Consider the following 13,680-nt stretch of genomic DNA (forward strand, 5'->3'; position numbering starts at 1 on the left):
AGCCGCGAGGCCGAAGGCTCCTCGGGCGGCAGTGAGGAGGGTGAAGGCTGCCGGGCGCCCGCGCGCTGCCGCGAGAACCCCGGGCTGCGGGTGTAGCGTTATGGGTGTAGCACCCCGGGCTGCGGGTGTAGCGTTATGGGTGTAGCACCCTGGGCTGCGGGTGTAGCAGCCCGGGATGCAGGTGTAGAACCCCGGGCTGCGGGTGTAGCATTATGGGTGTAGCACTGCAGGTGTAGCACCCAGGTTGAGGGTGTACCGGGAGCGAGGAGGAGGAAGGGCGCCCAGGAAGGCCAAGCGCCACCATCCTCCCCGCGGGTTTCAGGGCTCCTGCCCGCCCCGGCGCCAAGCGGAATAAACTGGGAGACATGGAAAAACAAATCACTATTTTTATTTATTTTTTTCCTTTTTTGCCTTTTTAAATTCCGAGTTTAAAAAAAAAGTCTGGGCCCGCGGGGCTGGGCCGGCCGCGGCGGCCGGGGGGTCCCGCTGCCCCCCGCCCCCCCGAGCGGCTGCGCGGGGGGGGCAGCGAGGGGGCCGCCCCCGTCTCCCCTGGTGCCCCCCCCGCGGGGCAGACACGGCCGGGAGGGGACAAGGGACAAGGGGGGGACAAGGCAGTGCAGGAGGGACAGGGGGAGCCGGGGCCAGCGCCGGGGCCAGCGCGTGTGCACGAAGCGCGGGGCGGGGGGGACAACGATGACGTGAGATGGGGGGGGGGGCTGGGGGGGCCACCCCAGCAGGGACAACACAGGCAAGGGGACAAACCAAACAGGAGGCTCCTTATGTCACACACCGAGGAGGGACTTTGTACGGGCGCCGGGCGCGGGGCCGCCGCGGTCCCCGCTGTCCCCCGTGAGTCCGCGGGGCCGCGCGGGCCGTCAGTGGCTGTCGCTCTTGATGACGATCTCGACGCCGTGCTGGCGCAGCTGCGCCCGCAGCAGCAGGTTCTTGTTCTTCAGGTCCTCCACCTGGCAGCGCCAGCGCAGGGGCCTGAGCGCCCGCGTGGCCCCCGCGTGGCCCCATGTCACCCCCCCGCCTCGCCCCTCACGTGTCCCCCTCACATGTTCCCCCAGTGTCACCCTCCACGTGGCACCTCTGTGTGTTCCCCCTGCACGTCCCCACTGCGTGTCCCCGTGTCACCCCTCTGTGTGTCCATGTTCCCCCCCACATCCCCCCTGAATGTCCCCCCACGTCCCTGTGTCACCCCATGTGTCCCCCCCACATCCCCTTGTATGTCCCCGTGTCACCCCCGCGTGTCCCCCCGCGCCGGGCTCCGCTCACCTGCTGCCTCAGGACCTCGTTGTCCATCTGGAGCTGGTCGAGGCCCTGCAGCTCCTCGGAGAGGCGGTGGTTGCTCTGCCGCAGCTCCTGGATGTAGTCGCAGGCTTTGGAGAGGATCCCGCCCTTGCTCTGGGACACGAGGAAAGATCCCAGGGATGTGAGAAGGGAGCCCGGGACCCCAAGGACACAGGTGTCCCCCAGACCCCGCTCGGCTCCCCGGCCCGCGGCACATCCCAGCCCTGCGGCCCCGCTCCGCGTTCCCGTCCCACAGGCGGCCGGGGTCACCCCCGCGTCGTCACCACCCTGTGTCACCCCCTCGCGCGGGACGCGCGGAGCGGGCGGTCCCACCTGCCCCGACTTGGTGTTCTCCATGGAGCAGTCCGGGATGATCTTGGAGAGCTGCACGATCCAGTTGTTGATCTTGTCCCGGCGTCGACGCTCCACTGCGAGCGGGAACAGAGCGGAAGCGTCGGCACCGGCCCGGAGACCCCCTGGGGGGCTGAGGTGTCTCCCCTGGCCCGGGACAAGCCCGGGATAAAGGACCCTCCCAGCACCCTCCTGCCTGGGGACAAGGTGCCCTTGGAGGGCAGGGCCTGGCACTAAGGGCCCCGGAACCTTTGGGAATTCTGGGAAAGCGAAGGTGAAGCACCCAAACGGCCTCAGCCCTGTCCTCGGAGCTGCCCTCATCCACAGCCCCCCGAGCCGAGCGGGATTATCCCAACCCGGCTCCTCGGGGATGGACAACAGGGTCCATGTGTGACGGATGGGGCGAGGGGACGACCCGTCCCGTCCCTCCTGGTGCAGCCCAGGGCTCATCCGGCAGCGCCCGGAGAAGCCGGATGCGCCGCGCAGCCTGTGCCCACCCCCTTGGAGCTCCCGAGTTCATTTTGAAGCCGAACGGCGGGATTCGGCAACCTCTCCAATTCGGATCCTCCAATTCCACCTGCCTTGCGCTCCGGCGGCCGAAGCTCCGCTCCGAGGCGCGACGCTTCCGCGCGCTCCGCCCGGGCTCCGCCGGAGGCCGCGGCCGCCTCAAAGCGGGAGGCGCCGAGGCCCGTGTGGGTGCCTTACCTGCTGCTCCCAGGGCGCCCAAGCTTTGGGTTCTCAAGTTTAATCTTCTGAGCTCTGGCTTCCCTGCTCCTCATTATTACTGCTCTCCCATGAGAGGCTTTACCCTTAACTGATAAGAGCTTTGGGATCTGTCCTTAGAGTTTTTCCATCTGGGTGGGAATAGATAAAGAGTTATCCCAGGGGAAGCTCCGCTCCCTGACGTCCCTGCAGGCCACACTGCCCTCCGGGAGAGCCACTGCCCCGCGGCGCCGGCGCTTCCGTACGGGGCCCTTCCCAGCCCCGCTCCCGGCGCTACCTTCGTTGTGCTGCGCCCGGCGCTTCTCGTCCCGGGTCGTCCGCGGCGCCTCTGATTTCCTAGGGGAGAAGCCGAGCGGAGGTTTCGGTCCCGGGACGCAGGCCGGGGCTTTTGCGGCCGCGGAGGACGGGTCATCCCGGCTCCGGGCCCGCGGCGGAGCCTCCGAGCAGGAGCGCGACCCACCCCATTCCCGACCGCGCCACGGAAGAGGCTCCCGGCCTCCGTCCCGGCGCTTCCCCCCGCGCGGCCGGAGCCGGGAAGAGGGGCAGGAACTCACGGGGAGTAGGGATGGGTGCGGGGAGCGATGGATCTCTGCGCTCCGCCCTGCAGGACTTCTTGGGGCGACATCATGACGAAGAATTGCCCTGCGCGGCCCAAAGGACAACGGGTCACGCGGCGGGGACAGGGGACGGAGCCGCCACGGGTCCCCGCGGCCGCGTGGCGCCCGCACCCGTGGGCGTGGGCTGGCCCAGCAGGGCCTCCGAGTTCTGCGTGGTGACGACGGCGGTGGCCGTGGTGCCCGCGCCGGCCGACGTGCTCGTGTCGGCCACGGCCGTGGTGGGGAAGTAGGTGTAGTGGGTCTCCGTGGCCGTGGCCTCCGTCTCCACCGCGTCCTCGCTCGTGAAAGCGCCCTGGATGACCGCCTGGGGACGAGGGGGGACAAGGGGGGACAAGGGGGGACAAGGGGGGACAAGGGGGGACAAGGGGGTCCCCAAATGAGGGCCAGGACGGGGCGCTGCGGGAGCCGAGCTCCGTCCCGGCGCGCGAGCCGGGAGCCCTCGGGAGCGGAGGGGACGGTCCCGCGCGGCCCCGTCCCCTCGTCCCCACCTGCGTCATGGACTGCGTGGCCGGGTAGCCGCTGATGGCGCTGGTGCCCTCCGTCTGCCCGTCCAGCTGCCCGTCCGCCACCTGGATCACCCTGTACATCACCTGGGGACAGAGCGCGCCGTGGGGGACACGACAGCACCCGCGTCCCTGTCCCACCGACCTCCTCACATCCCTGTAGATCCTTCCCACTGCGACAGCCCGGGAATGGCCCGAGGGGCCAAATCCTGCTCCAGCACCCGGACGAGCCCACGTCCCCACTCGTGTCCCCCTGCAGCGGCCCCTGCCACCCATGGGGCCCCCAGCGGCTCCTACAGTGCAGACCCTGTTGGCTAAATCCCGTTTTTTTCCCCCCCATCCGCGGGATTCTGCCTCCCGCCCCGGAGCGGGGTCCGTACCTGCGTGCCGCCGTTTTCTGTGCGAAAGACATACTTGATGTTGGGATCAGGGAACGTGGCCGCCGACTGGATGCTGGCAATGGCCACGCTGGTGGGATCCTCGCCTGTGGCCACTGCACCTTAAGGAAAGAAGGTGGCGGCGGGCGCGGAAAGGGCCCGGAACGCGGGCCGAGGCCCTCGGAGCACCGCTCGGAGCAGCCGCTGGGGTCCCCCCTCACCTTCCTGGATCTGCACCGTGCCCTCTTCCGTCTCGGCTGCTTCCTCACCTTCCTGGATCTGCACCGTGCCCTCTTCCGTCTCGGCTGCTTTCTGCTGGCTGCGAAGGAAGGCGCCGTGAGGAACATTCCCGAACGCGGGAGCTCGGAGCCGAACCCTCGGCTCGCGGCGCCGGCGTTCCGGCCGGAGCGGCGCGGCGGATAAAGGCGGCTTTGTGAGCGCGGGGCCGCCCGGCTACTCACCCCTTCATCGCTCCGCTCCGTCAGGCATCAGAGGAGCAGGGCGCCCGGCTTCTTCCCAAGTTTCTCACTCCAGGGATGGCCGTTCAGAGTCCTGCGAAGGACAAACGCGGCGGCTCAGAGGCGCTGTCACCTCCGTGTCCCCGTCCCCATGGCACACGGAGCGGGCAAGGGAGCGGCGCGAGCTGCAAATCCCCTGTGTCCAGGGAGGGCTTCTTGGCACCGGGTTATCCCGGGAAACGCTTCCCCGGAGCCGCCTGCGCTCGGGGGCCACCCAGCCCCACGTCACCCACGGTCCCTGCTGCCACCGGCCCTGCCGCCGCGCGACAGCGACGCGCCGGGACCCGCGATCCCCTTCCCGACGCCCGGAGCTCCGGCCGGGAAGGGGCGGCCGCTCCGAGCGGGACACGGGGCGGCCCCGCTCCCTCCCGGTGCCGCCGACGCTCCTTTCGCTTTCGCATCCGCCGCTTCCGCGGGGAAACGGGTATTTTCCTGCAGGTAGAAACCGCTTCCCAGCGGAGCTCGGCGAGCTCCGCAATCTACCCGGGAGGAACGGGAATCGGGGAATTTTCCGTTGACGCTTTTAGGAGCGACCGGGCGAATACGGCGGCTCCAACGGCGGTGACTCGACACATCCCCGCGACCCATCCAGAAAAACCCTCCCTTGGCCCAAACTGAGGAGATCCGGGGATTTAAACCCCCGGCCGCCCGGGGGGGGCTGTGACAACCTGCCGGGTTTTCCGGGACGGGGACGGTCCCGTTTGCGCCGAGGAGGCCCCTCGGCGCCGCCCCGGCCGCGCGGGCTCCCCGGGGGGCGTTTGGCACCCGGTTGCTGCGGAAAACACCCGCCCGGGCGGGCGAGAACCCCCGGAGCCGCCGCCGGCCCCGGGTCCATCTGTTTCTTTGTCACCGGCCGGCGTCACCCGCGTCCCCTCCTCGGGCTCGGCAGCGGGGCCAGGTTTGTCCCCCCCTGTCCCCCGCCTTCCGGGGAGCCCCCCTTTGTTTCTGCAGCCCCCCAAGCAGGGGGTGTCGTTGTCCCCAAGGGGGGGGCGGTGGTAGGGAGGTCGGTGCCACCGTGGGGATGGCAGGGCTGTCACTGTCACCCCCCCATCCCAAAACACGGACCTGCTGCCCCCCCCACCCCGGTCAGGAACCCCCCTTAAAGGGGACAAGGTGAGGTGGGGGGGACAAAAGGGGGTGACAGGTTGGGGGGGGCAATATGGGACCCTGGGAGCACAGGGGGGTGACAGGTCAATCAGGCAGGAAAAAAGGGGGTGACAGGTTGGGGGGACAATCAGGGACCACCGGGGCCTGGGGGGAGGCAGGGAAATGGGCAGTGAGAAGGGGGGTGACAGGCCGGGGCGGGGGGGACACCGTGCGCTTTGTCACCCCAGGAGCGGGGGGACAAGCGGGTGGCCACGGGGGAGGGGAGACCCCAACAACGGGGGGCTGCAGCTCCACGGGGGGGGCAACATGGAAGGGGGGTCCCCGTGAGGGGGAGGGGGCAGCAGCCCAAACCGGGGGGGACACGGGCTCGACCCCCCCCCCCATGGGGGGCAGGGTTGGGGTCGGGTCCCCTTTGGGGGGGGGGGCACGAGGGGCTGCACCCGGGACGGGGGGGCCGCCCCAGGCGGGGGGAGGGGCAGGGAGAAAAGCGCAGGGCGGGGAGGCCCGGCCCGAGCGGGGGACGGGACGGAACGGGACGGGACGGCGCCGCGGGGGGACGCGGGGCCGCGCGGAGCGGCCGCGGGGCCGCGGGCGGGCCCGGCCCGTTACCTCGCTCCGCCGGGCCGGCCTGTGCGCGCTCGCCCCCTTGTCTCGCCATGGAGCTCTGCACATGCGCAGCGCGCCGCCGCCGCGGCCGCCGCCGCCGCCATGCCGGGGCCGGGCGGAAGCGCGGCGCCGCCCCGCGCCGCCCCCGCCGCCGCCGCCGCCGCCATCTTGGGCAGGGCCCGCAGCGCAGCGCGCGCGCCCAGCGCCGCCGCCGCCGCCATCTTGGCGCCGGGCACGACCTCCCTCCCGCCCTCGCGGCGAGTCACCGGCGCCATCTTAGTGCGTGCGGCCCCTGCCGGGCGCCATCTTAGACGGCGAAGCGCCGCGCTTCCGCCCGCCGCCATCTTTGCTGTGGGCGGCGCCATCTTTGAGGCGGGAAAAGCCCCCCCCCGCCCCAGCCACCCACGACGCCCGTGGGGTCCCCACGACCCCCCCCCTTTCCTGGGGTCCCCGTTGCGGACAACCAGCCTCAGTGCAGACCCCACATCTTTATTCACTCGCCCTCAGCACCGCCAGGGGCCTCCGTGGCCTGCAGTGGCTTCAGTCCGTCCCGGTCCCCTCGTGCCTCCTCGTGTGCCGCAGCGTCACCGAGCGGCTGCGGTGGCCGCTGTGCCGGCGCGTCCCCGCCGCCGTAGGTCTGCATGCGGCGCACGGGCGGCTGCACCCGCTGCCGCTCGGCCGCCAGGGCCACGGCGGCGTCGAAGGACATGCTGCCGCCGCGGCGCCAGGCCGCGCGCCGCCCCGGCGGCGTCCCCGGCGGCGTCACCGGCCTCAGGGCCGGCGGGACCCTGGCGAACTGCGGCTTGGGCGGCACCACGGGCACCGAGCGGGCCTGCAGCACGCGCACGGTGCGGGCGGCCACGCGGGCGGCCGCGCTGCCGTCGCGGCGGCGCGGGGCGGCCGCCGGGAGCGCGTCCCGCAGGGCCGCGGTGCCGAGCGGCGACGCGAGGGGCCCCTCGGAGCACCGCGCCAGGGACGCGGCGGCCGGGAGGCTCCATGGCTCCTCCGGGCTCGTTCCTGGCGAGGCGGCTGCTGGTGGCGCCTGTGGCGGCCACGCCGGGGTCGTCTCCATCGCCGCCTCCTCCGACGCCGGGGCGGCCCCATCCTCCTCAACGGCTCCGTCCGCTTCTTCGGGAAGCGGCACGGCCTCCATGCAGCCCAGGGCTGCTCCGGCTTCGTCTTCCGGGCCGGATTCAGCACTGGAGTCCGTTCTGCTTGGGCCGGCTCCGCCATGCGGGGCCTTCTCCTCGCCGCCTCCTCCCTGCTCCGGGGATTCTCCTGCTCCCGGTGCCGTCTCCCCGCCCGTTCCCCCCAGCTGCTCCCTGTCACCTCCGTCCTGGTCCCCCGTGGGCTCAGCCGGGTCCCCCGGCCTTGGGCCGCTGTCCTGCACCTCGGCAGTGCCGGTGCCCTCCGGCACGGGCGGCTCCGGAGCCGTCCCCTGTCCCGCCAGCTCCGCGGGCGGCTCCAGCTCCTCGGCCAGCGGGCTGAGGTCATCGTGGGCGCTGAGGAACATGTCCTCGGAGTCGCTGTCCTTGGAGGGGTCCTCGGTGTCGGAGCCGCTGGGAGCCATGAAGAACATCTCCTCGTCCATGCACTCCTCGATGGACAAGTAGCTGGCGGGCTGCTCCGCAGGGGACTCCCCTGGCTGGTGTGGGGACAGACACGAGGGTGACGGCCCCGCGGGCGGCCGCCTGCCTTGGCCAGGGCGCAGGACCTGCCCGGCGGCCGCCTCGGTCGGCGCCGGGATCCCGCAGGACCCTGGGGCCGGCTGGATGGGATCCGCGTCTCCCTGCTGCCGTCACCACCCTGCTGCCCTCTGCATCTCCGGCTCTGCCCTTCCTGTCACCATCCCATCTTTCTTGTCACCATCCTGTCCTCTAGCGCTGCCATCCCAGCCTCTCTGCCACCATCCCGTTCTCTCCATTGCCTCCTTGCCTCCTCCACCGCCACCATCTCCTCTCCACCGACACATCCCGTCCTCTCCACCACCACCATCCCGTCCTCTCCACCGCCACCATCTCCTCTCCACCGCCACCATCCCGACCTCTCCACCGCCACCATCCCGTCCTCCTTGTCACCATCCTGTCCTCCAGCGCTGCCATCCCAGCCTCTCTGCCACCATCCCGTTCTCTCCATCGTCTCCTTGCCTCCTCCACCGCCACCATCCCGTCCTCTCCACCACCACATCCCGTCCTCTCCACTGCCACCTCCTCCTCTCCCTATCCCCATCCTGCCGTCTCACTCATCCCCCGTCCACCAGCCTCTCTGCCCCGGGCATGGGGACAGCAGCGGGTCCCTGCAGCCCCGGGACAGGGCTTCCAGCTTACGTCCATGAAGCCGCTCTCCATGGCGTCGTCCATGGCGGGGTCGCCGTAGCCGTCCCCGTGCTCCACCCGGGCGGCGGCGCGCGCGGCCGGGTCGCCCTCGGCGCCGTAGTCCATCCACGCGTCCGGGTTGTCCAGGAAGGCGAAGGAGTCGCGCAGCTCCAGCGAGAGCCGCGTGTCCTCCTCGGCGGCGGGGCCGCCCGCGCCGGCCTCCCCTGCGGGCACCGCCGCCACCGCGTTGAGCCGGGCGCCGCGCGGGCCGTCCCCGCGGCCGCCCCACGGCCCCGTCTCACCGTGCGGCGCGGGCGGCTCCGGCTCGGCGGCCCGCGCGGCCTCGCGCAGCTGCCCCAGCGCCGGGCACTCCTGTCCCCGCGTGAGGCGGGACAGGTTGGCCGTGATGTGGAAGGGCACGGTGACGGAGAGGGGCACCGAGATGTGGACGCCCGCGCACTTCTCGGCGCGGCCGCGCGGCCCCGGCGGCGCCCGCCCGGCCCGGGGGGTGCTGGGTTCCGACTTGGTGCTGCTCTCGCTCTCCGACTCCGGGCCGCGCGGCTCCTCCTTGGCCTTGGCCCTCTCCTCGGCGCTCCCGTCCGGCTCGGCGAAGCTGTCGGAGCACGAGGGCGACGAGCAGGTGTCGAAGCTCTCCCGCCGCTGCGGCGGCTGCTGCAGGGACCTCTTCTTGCCCAGCTGGGGGACATCTGCACCCGACAGGAACCACATGTGGGGCCGGGAGCCGCACCGGCCTTCCCGGGCCTGCCGGGGTGTGCGGGGCCGCGGACCCGGGAAGGCCCCGCTGCTTGTCCCCACTTTGCTCTGGTCCCCATGGGACACCACCCTGCTCAGGGCACCGAGTGACGCTGTGACCACGCGAAGGAGCCCCGGGGCACCGAGTGCAGGGGCTCTCCCCGCGCGGCGCCTGGCCCCGCACCGCGCTCACCTTCGCTGGTGAAGGGCAGCGAGCTCAGCGAGTCCATGCTCTTGGCTGGCCTCAAGCTCATCTTCCCGCATTTATCCTCTGGGAAAAAGAAAGGGCAATGGGCACGTTGTCCCGCAGACGTCCCTCGCGCGAACCCACACCCAGATGGCAGTTTAGGTCCCCAAGGGCCCTGCAGGCTGGAAACACGGGCCAAAAGTTCCACAGGAACTTCAGGAAAAATCCCTTCCCAGTGAGGGTGCCAGAGCCCTGGAACAGGCTGCCCAGAGAGGTTGTGGAGTCTCCTTCTCTGGAGATCTTCAAACCCGCTTGGTCGCAGCCCTGTGCCACATGCTCTAGGTGACCCTGCGTGTGCAGGGGGCTGCACTGGATGATCCCTAGAGCCCCCTTCCAACCTTCAGCATTCCATGAATCTATGTTTCTATGATTTGTCCCCGTGGAGCCACCAGACAGACACAGGGAGATGCAGCTGGGTGACCTTGAGCGCCGGGGCCCCCATTCCCCAGAATGTCCCGCCGGGATCGCCGCTTCCCACCTTTCTCCTCCGCCTTCACCAGCTTCCTCTTGGAGTCGTGGCTGGAGCGGCCCAGGTTGAAGATCGACTTCCACTTCTTGGCCTTGATGGAGCCCTTCCTCCTGCGGGCGGCGGGGCCGTGAGCGCCGGGGCGGCCGCGCGGCGGCTCCTGCGTCGGGGCCGCGCCGCGGCGCCCACCTGTGCTCGCCCAGCTCGATGATGGTGTGGTAGGGCCGCATCTGCGGCGGCCCGTCGCCCGCGTGCAGCACGGCCGGCACGTGGCAGGGCCCCGGCGGCGCCGCGCCGCCCGCCACGGCGCCCCGCAGGCCCCGCGGCTCCCTGCCTGGGGACACGGCGGCGCTGGGGGTCGCGCGCGGCCCCCCGGGCGCCGCGAGCGCCGGGCCCGCCGCCGCGGACGTACCGGAGAGCGGCGCGTCCCCGAAGAGCTGCTCCACGTGCGTGAGGATGAACCCACCACGATGGACTGCACGCGCACCTCCATGAAGGCCGCCGTGCCGTTGAAGCCCGTGGCCTCGATGTCCTTGGAGCTGGCGCGGCGGCACGGCCGTCGGCTCCCGGCGCGGTGCCCCGCGGCGCCCGCCCGCCCTGCCCGGCCCCCCGCGCGGCGCCGGCGCTCACCGGAGCAGGTTGGGCGCCCACACGATGGCCAGGTTCCTGGCGTGCATGTTGGTCTGGCTGCTGTAGGACGCCATGTGCAGGAGGTGCCTCATGAGAAACTCCAGCGTCCTGCCGGGGCGGTGGGGACAGTGGGGACACCGCGAGGGCACCGCACGGGCTTCCCCCACGCGGTCGGGGCCCCACGGGGCTCATCCCGTACCTGTAATGCGGCGCCGGCAGCTCCTTCAGCACCTCCTTGATCTTCACCAGGCGGCCCTCCTCCATCTGGATGGCCACGGCGTCCTGCGGGGACAGCGCGCGGTGACCGGCGCCGCCTCCCCCGGTCAGCCCGCTCCCCGGCGCCCGCGGGACTCACGGCGAACTTGTCGTAGAGCTGGTAGGTGAGCAGCGGGTTGGGGAGCTCGCGGAAATAGGCCTTGCAGAGGGAGCTGACGCAGTGGATGTCCTGCAGGTAGACATCGCGGCGCAGGTCCGGGCAGCGCTCGCCGTCGAACTCCTGCCTGCGAGGGGCGGCACCGCGTCGTGGCGGCGCCCGCGCCGGGGACGCCACCGGCCGGCTCCGGCCACGGGGACGCTCGGAGCGGCCCTGGGTTGTCCCCAGCAAGGGCCACCGTGGTGCCAGGAGGGTTTCCTTGTGGATGGGCCATGCCCAGTTGTGTCCCCGGGGTGTCCTCGAGCTCGAGGAGAGCTGGAGCATGGGGACTGTGTCTGGGCACATCCCTCCCTGCCAGCGGGGTCTGGGGACACACAGGGAGCACCGCAGCGTGGGCCTTGAGGACCTGGCATGGCCTTGATGGCCATGGAAGTGGGTCCGTTTTGTGGGTCCTTCTGCAGCGTGGCCAGGACACTGGGGACACTGGGGACACTGGGGTTGCCAGAGACACAGGGCATGTGGGGGATTCGGGGACACGGAGGGTGTTGTGCACACAGGGACACGGGGATGCCAAAACGTGGGATACAAGGATGCTGGGGACACTGGGGACCGAGGGGATGTTGTGGATACGGGGTACAGGGACACTGGGGATCTTGGGGCTGCTGGGGACATTGGGGATGCTGGGGACACTGAGCAAAGGGACATCAGGGATGCAGGGGCTATGGGGACCTGGAGTCCTTCGGGCCACTAGGGCCACTGGGGGCGGCCACGTCCCATTCCCCTCTCCCTCCTGACCCCATCCTGGCCCCATCTTCTTCCCGTCTCCCTCCCATCCCCGTCTCCCGCCCGCTGTGTCCCATCTCGCTCCTGCCCTGTCTCCATCCGCAGTCTGTCCTACCTGCTCCCCCCTCTCCCATTCCCACCTCTGCCCTGTCTCCCTCTTGCTCCCAACTTCATCCCATCGGGACCCGAGTCTTCCTCATCGCTGTCTCTCAGCCACCTCCCTCCCACCCACCTCTCAGCTCCATCTCCCTTCCACCTCTGCCCCTTCTCCATTTCCTTCTCCTGGGATACAGTTTGATCCCGCCTGTGTCCCATCTCCCTCCTGTCTCTGTCTCCTTCTCCTCCCATCCCATCTCCATCCCATTTCCCGCCTGTCTCCATCTCCAGCCCATCCAGACCCCTCTCCAGCCCAGCCTCAACTCCCACCGCTCCCTTTTCCATCCCTCCCATCCTGCCCTAGGTCCATCCCACCCCCTTCCCGTCTCCATCCCTCCCCGGTCCCTCCCGTTTCCCTCCCGCATCCCACCCGCTCCGTGTCGCGCCGGGCTCACCGCAGCCGCTGGATGTTGGAGGAGACTCCGGAGAGGCGGTAGATCCCGTCCACCACCCCGTGCTGCTCCACGAACTCCGTGCAGCTCCGCAGCACCTGGGGCACTGCGGGCACCGCGTCGGCCCCGCGTCGGCCCCGCGCCCGCCCGCGCCCCCCCGCTGCCCCGGGGCCCGCGGAGCCAGGCCCTTGAATCCCGGGAATCGCTCTGCCCGTGGCCGCGGTCCAGCCCGGAGCGCTGGAAGCCGCTGGGAGTCCCTGGGATGGGCAGCGGATCCCAGCACCACGAGCAGCGAGCCAGGGAGGACCAGGGACTGTCCTGGCTTGTCCCCTACCCGGTCCCCATCGGGGAAGTCGCCCCGGGTGCCGAGCGGTCCAACGGGAAGCGGGAAGGCCCAGTCACGGTGACATCGGTTGGGGTAGGAGGGTGTCGAGGTACTTGGGTATCACGCACCAGAGTACCAGGGTACCAGGGTGTTGGGCTACCAGGGTGTGGCGGTACCAGGATGCTGAGGTACGGGGGTACCGGGGTGTGGGGGTACCGGGATGATGGGATACCAGGGTATGGGGTATTGGGGTGTGGGGGTACCGGGGTGCCAGGGTGTTGGGGTACGGGGGCACCAGGGTGCCGGGTGTCCCCGTCACTTGCTCAAGCGCCGGTGATGCAACCGCATGGCCTGAGTCACCGGCAGCGGCTCGGCCGGCACCGCCCGGCTTCCGGCCCGCCCGCGGCCCCGACGCGGGGTCCCCGGAGCCCCCCGGAGCACCGGGCTCGCCCGTCCCCGCCGTCCCCTGCGCGGGGGGTCCCCGCTTACCCTCCTGCCCCGACTGCTGGAGATGCTCGCGGAGGTCGCAGCCGAAGACGCGCTCCTTGGCGCCGCCTTTGCGCCTCGCCTTGTGCCGGGCCTTGAGCGCCAGCGACATGGGGGCGGCCGCGGCGCCGCGAGCCCCGCGAGCCCCGTGGCGCTGCCGGGCGGCTGCCGCGCGCGAGCGCCCGCGCGAGAGGAAGTGCCGCGGCCCCGGGGCCCTGACGTAGCCTCGGGGCCCCGCGGCGCCCCTGGGCGCGCGGCGGCAGGAAGGCGGCTGCGCCCGCGACGCCGCTTCCTGCTCCCCGGCGCCTCCAAACCGCAGGGCCGGGCGCGCTCCGGGGCGCTCGCACGCGCGCGCGTGCGCGGCCCCCGGGGACGTGTGCGAGGCCTGGGGCCCTGTGCTGGCCTGCACGGGACACGGGTGGGCTCGCGGGGCCTTGCGCACGCGCGCGTGCAAGCGTGTCCAGCACCGCTTCTCCATAGGGGCTCCTGCAGCCTGCGTGCGATGTGGCCTGCACGCTCGTGCACGCTCATGGATGCTTGTGCACGCTTGTGCATGCTCGTGGATACCTGTGCATGCTTGTGCATGCTTAAGCGTGCTCCTGCACGGTTGCACGCGCTTGAGCACGCTTGTGAGTGCTTGTGCATGCTTGTGCGTGCCT

The 13,680-nt window shown here is 71.1% G+C and overlaps 2 protein-coding genes across 5 annotated transcripts; both read right to left on the reverse strand.

Annotated features, from left to right (window-relative positions):
• Positions 1-872: 872 nt before the first annotated feature.
• USF1 (upstream transcription factor 1) lies at positions 873-6,213 on the reverse strand. Of its 4 annotated transcripts, none has more exons than XM_088529846.1 (11): positions 6,099-6,213; positions 4,326-4,416; positions 4,134-4,183; positions 3,868-3,980; positions 3,473-3,574; positions 3,096-3,288; positions 2,922-3,009; positions 2,645-2,703; positions 1,627-1,721; positions 1,279-1,407; positions 873-965 (listed from the first exon to the last, which is right to left on the reverse strand). In XM_088529846.1, exons 2-11 carry the CDS (start codon positions 4,331-4,333, stop codon positions 876-878), a joined length of 927 nt encoding a protein of 308 aa, XP_088385972.1. In that variant the 5' UTR covers positions 4,334-4,416; positions 6,099-6,213; the 3' UTR covers positions 873-875. The 4 variants fall into 4 exon arrangements, with proteins under 4 accessions (XP_088385972.1, XP_088385971.1, XP_088385974.1 ...); XM_088529845.1 differs by having other exon boundaries at positions 3,868-3,986; XM_088529848.1 differs by lacking the exons at positions 4,134-4,183; positions 4,326-4,416; positions 6,099-6,213 and adding an exon at positions 4,086-4,124.
• A 375-nt stretch (positions 6,214-6,588) lies between these two features.
• ARHGAP30 (Rho GTPase activating protein 30) lies at positions 6,589-13,153 on the reverse strand. The gene is given in 12 exon segments (XM_088529829.1): positions 6,589-7,740; positions 8,423-9,117; positions 9,357-9,434; positions 9,889-9,989; positions 10,066-10,206; positions 10,285-10,339; positions 10,342-10,415; positions 10,507-10,614; positions 10,706-10,788; positions 10,862-11,006; positions 12,214-12,316; positions 13,025-13,153. Coding segments are annotated over 12 exon segments (2,844 nt in total). The 5' UTR covers positions 13,134-13,153.
• Positions 13,154-13,680: the final 527 nt, after the last annotated feature.

Source organism: Tinamus guttatus, unplaced genomic scaffold (genome assembly GCF_059628265.1).
Source record: "Tinamus guttatus ecotype Peru unplaced genomic scaffold, ASM5962826v1 Tinamus_guttatus_pri_ptg000350l, whole genome shotgun sequence".
NCBI classification, from domain to species: Eukaryota; Metazoa; Chordata; class Aves; order Tinamiformes; family Tinamidae; genus Tinamus; species Tinamus guttatus.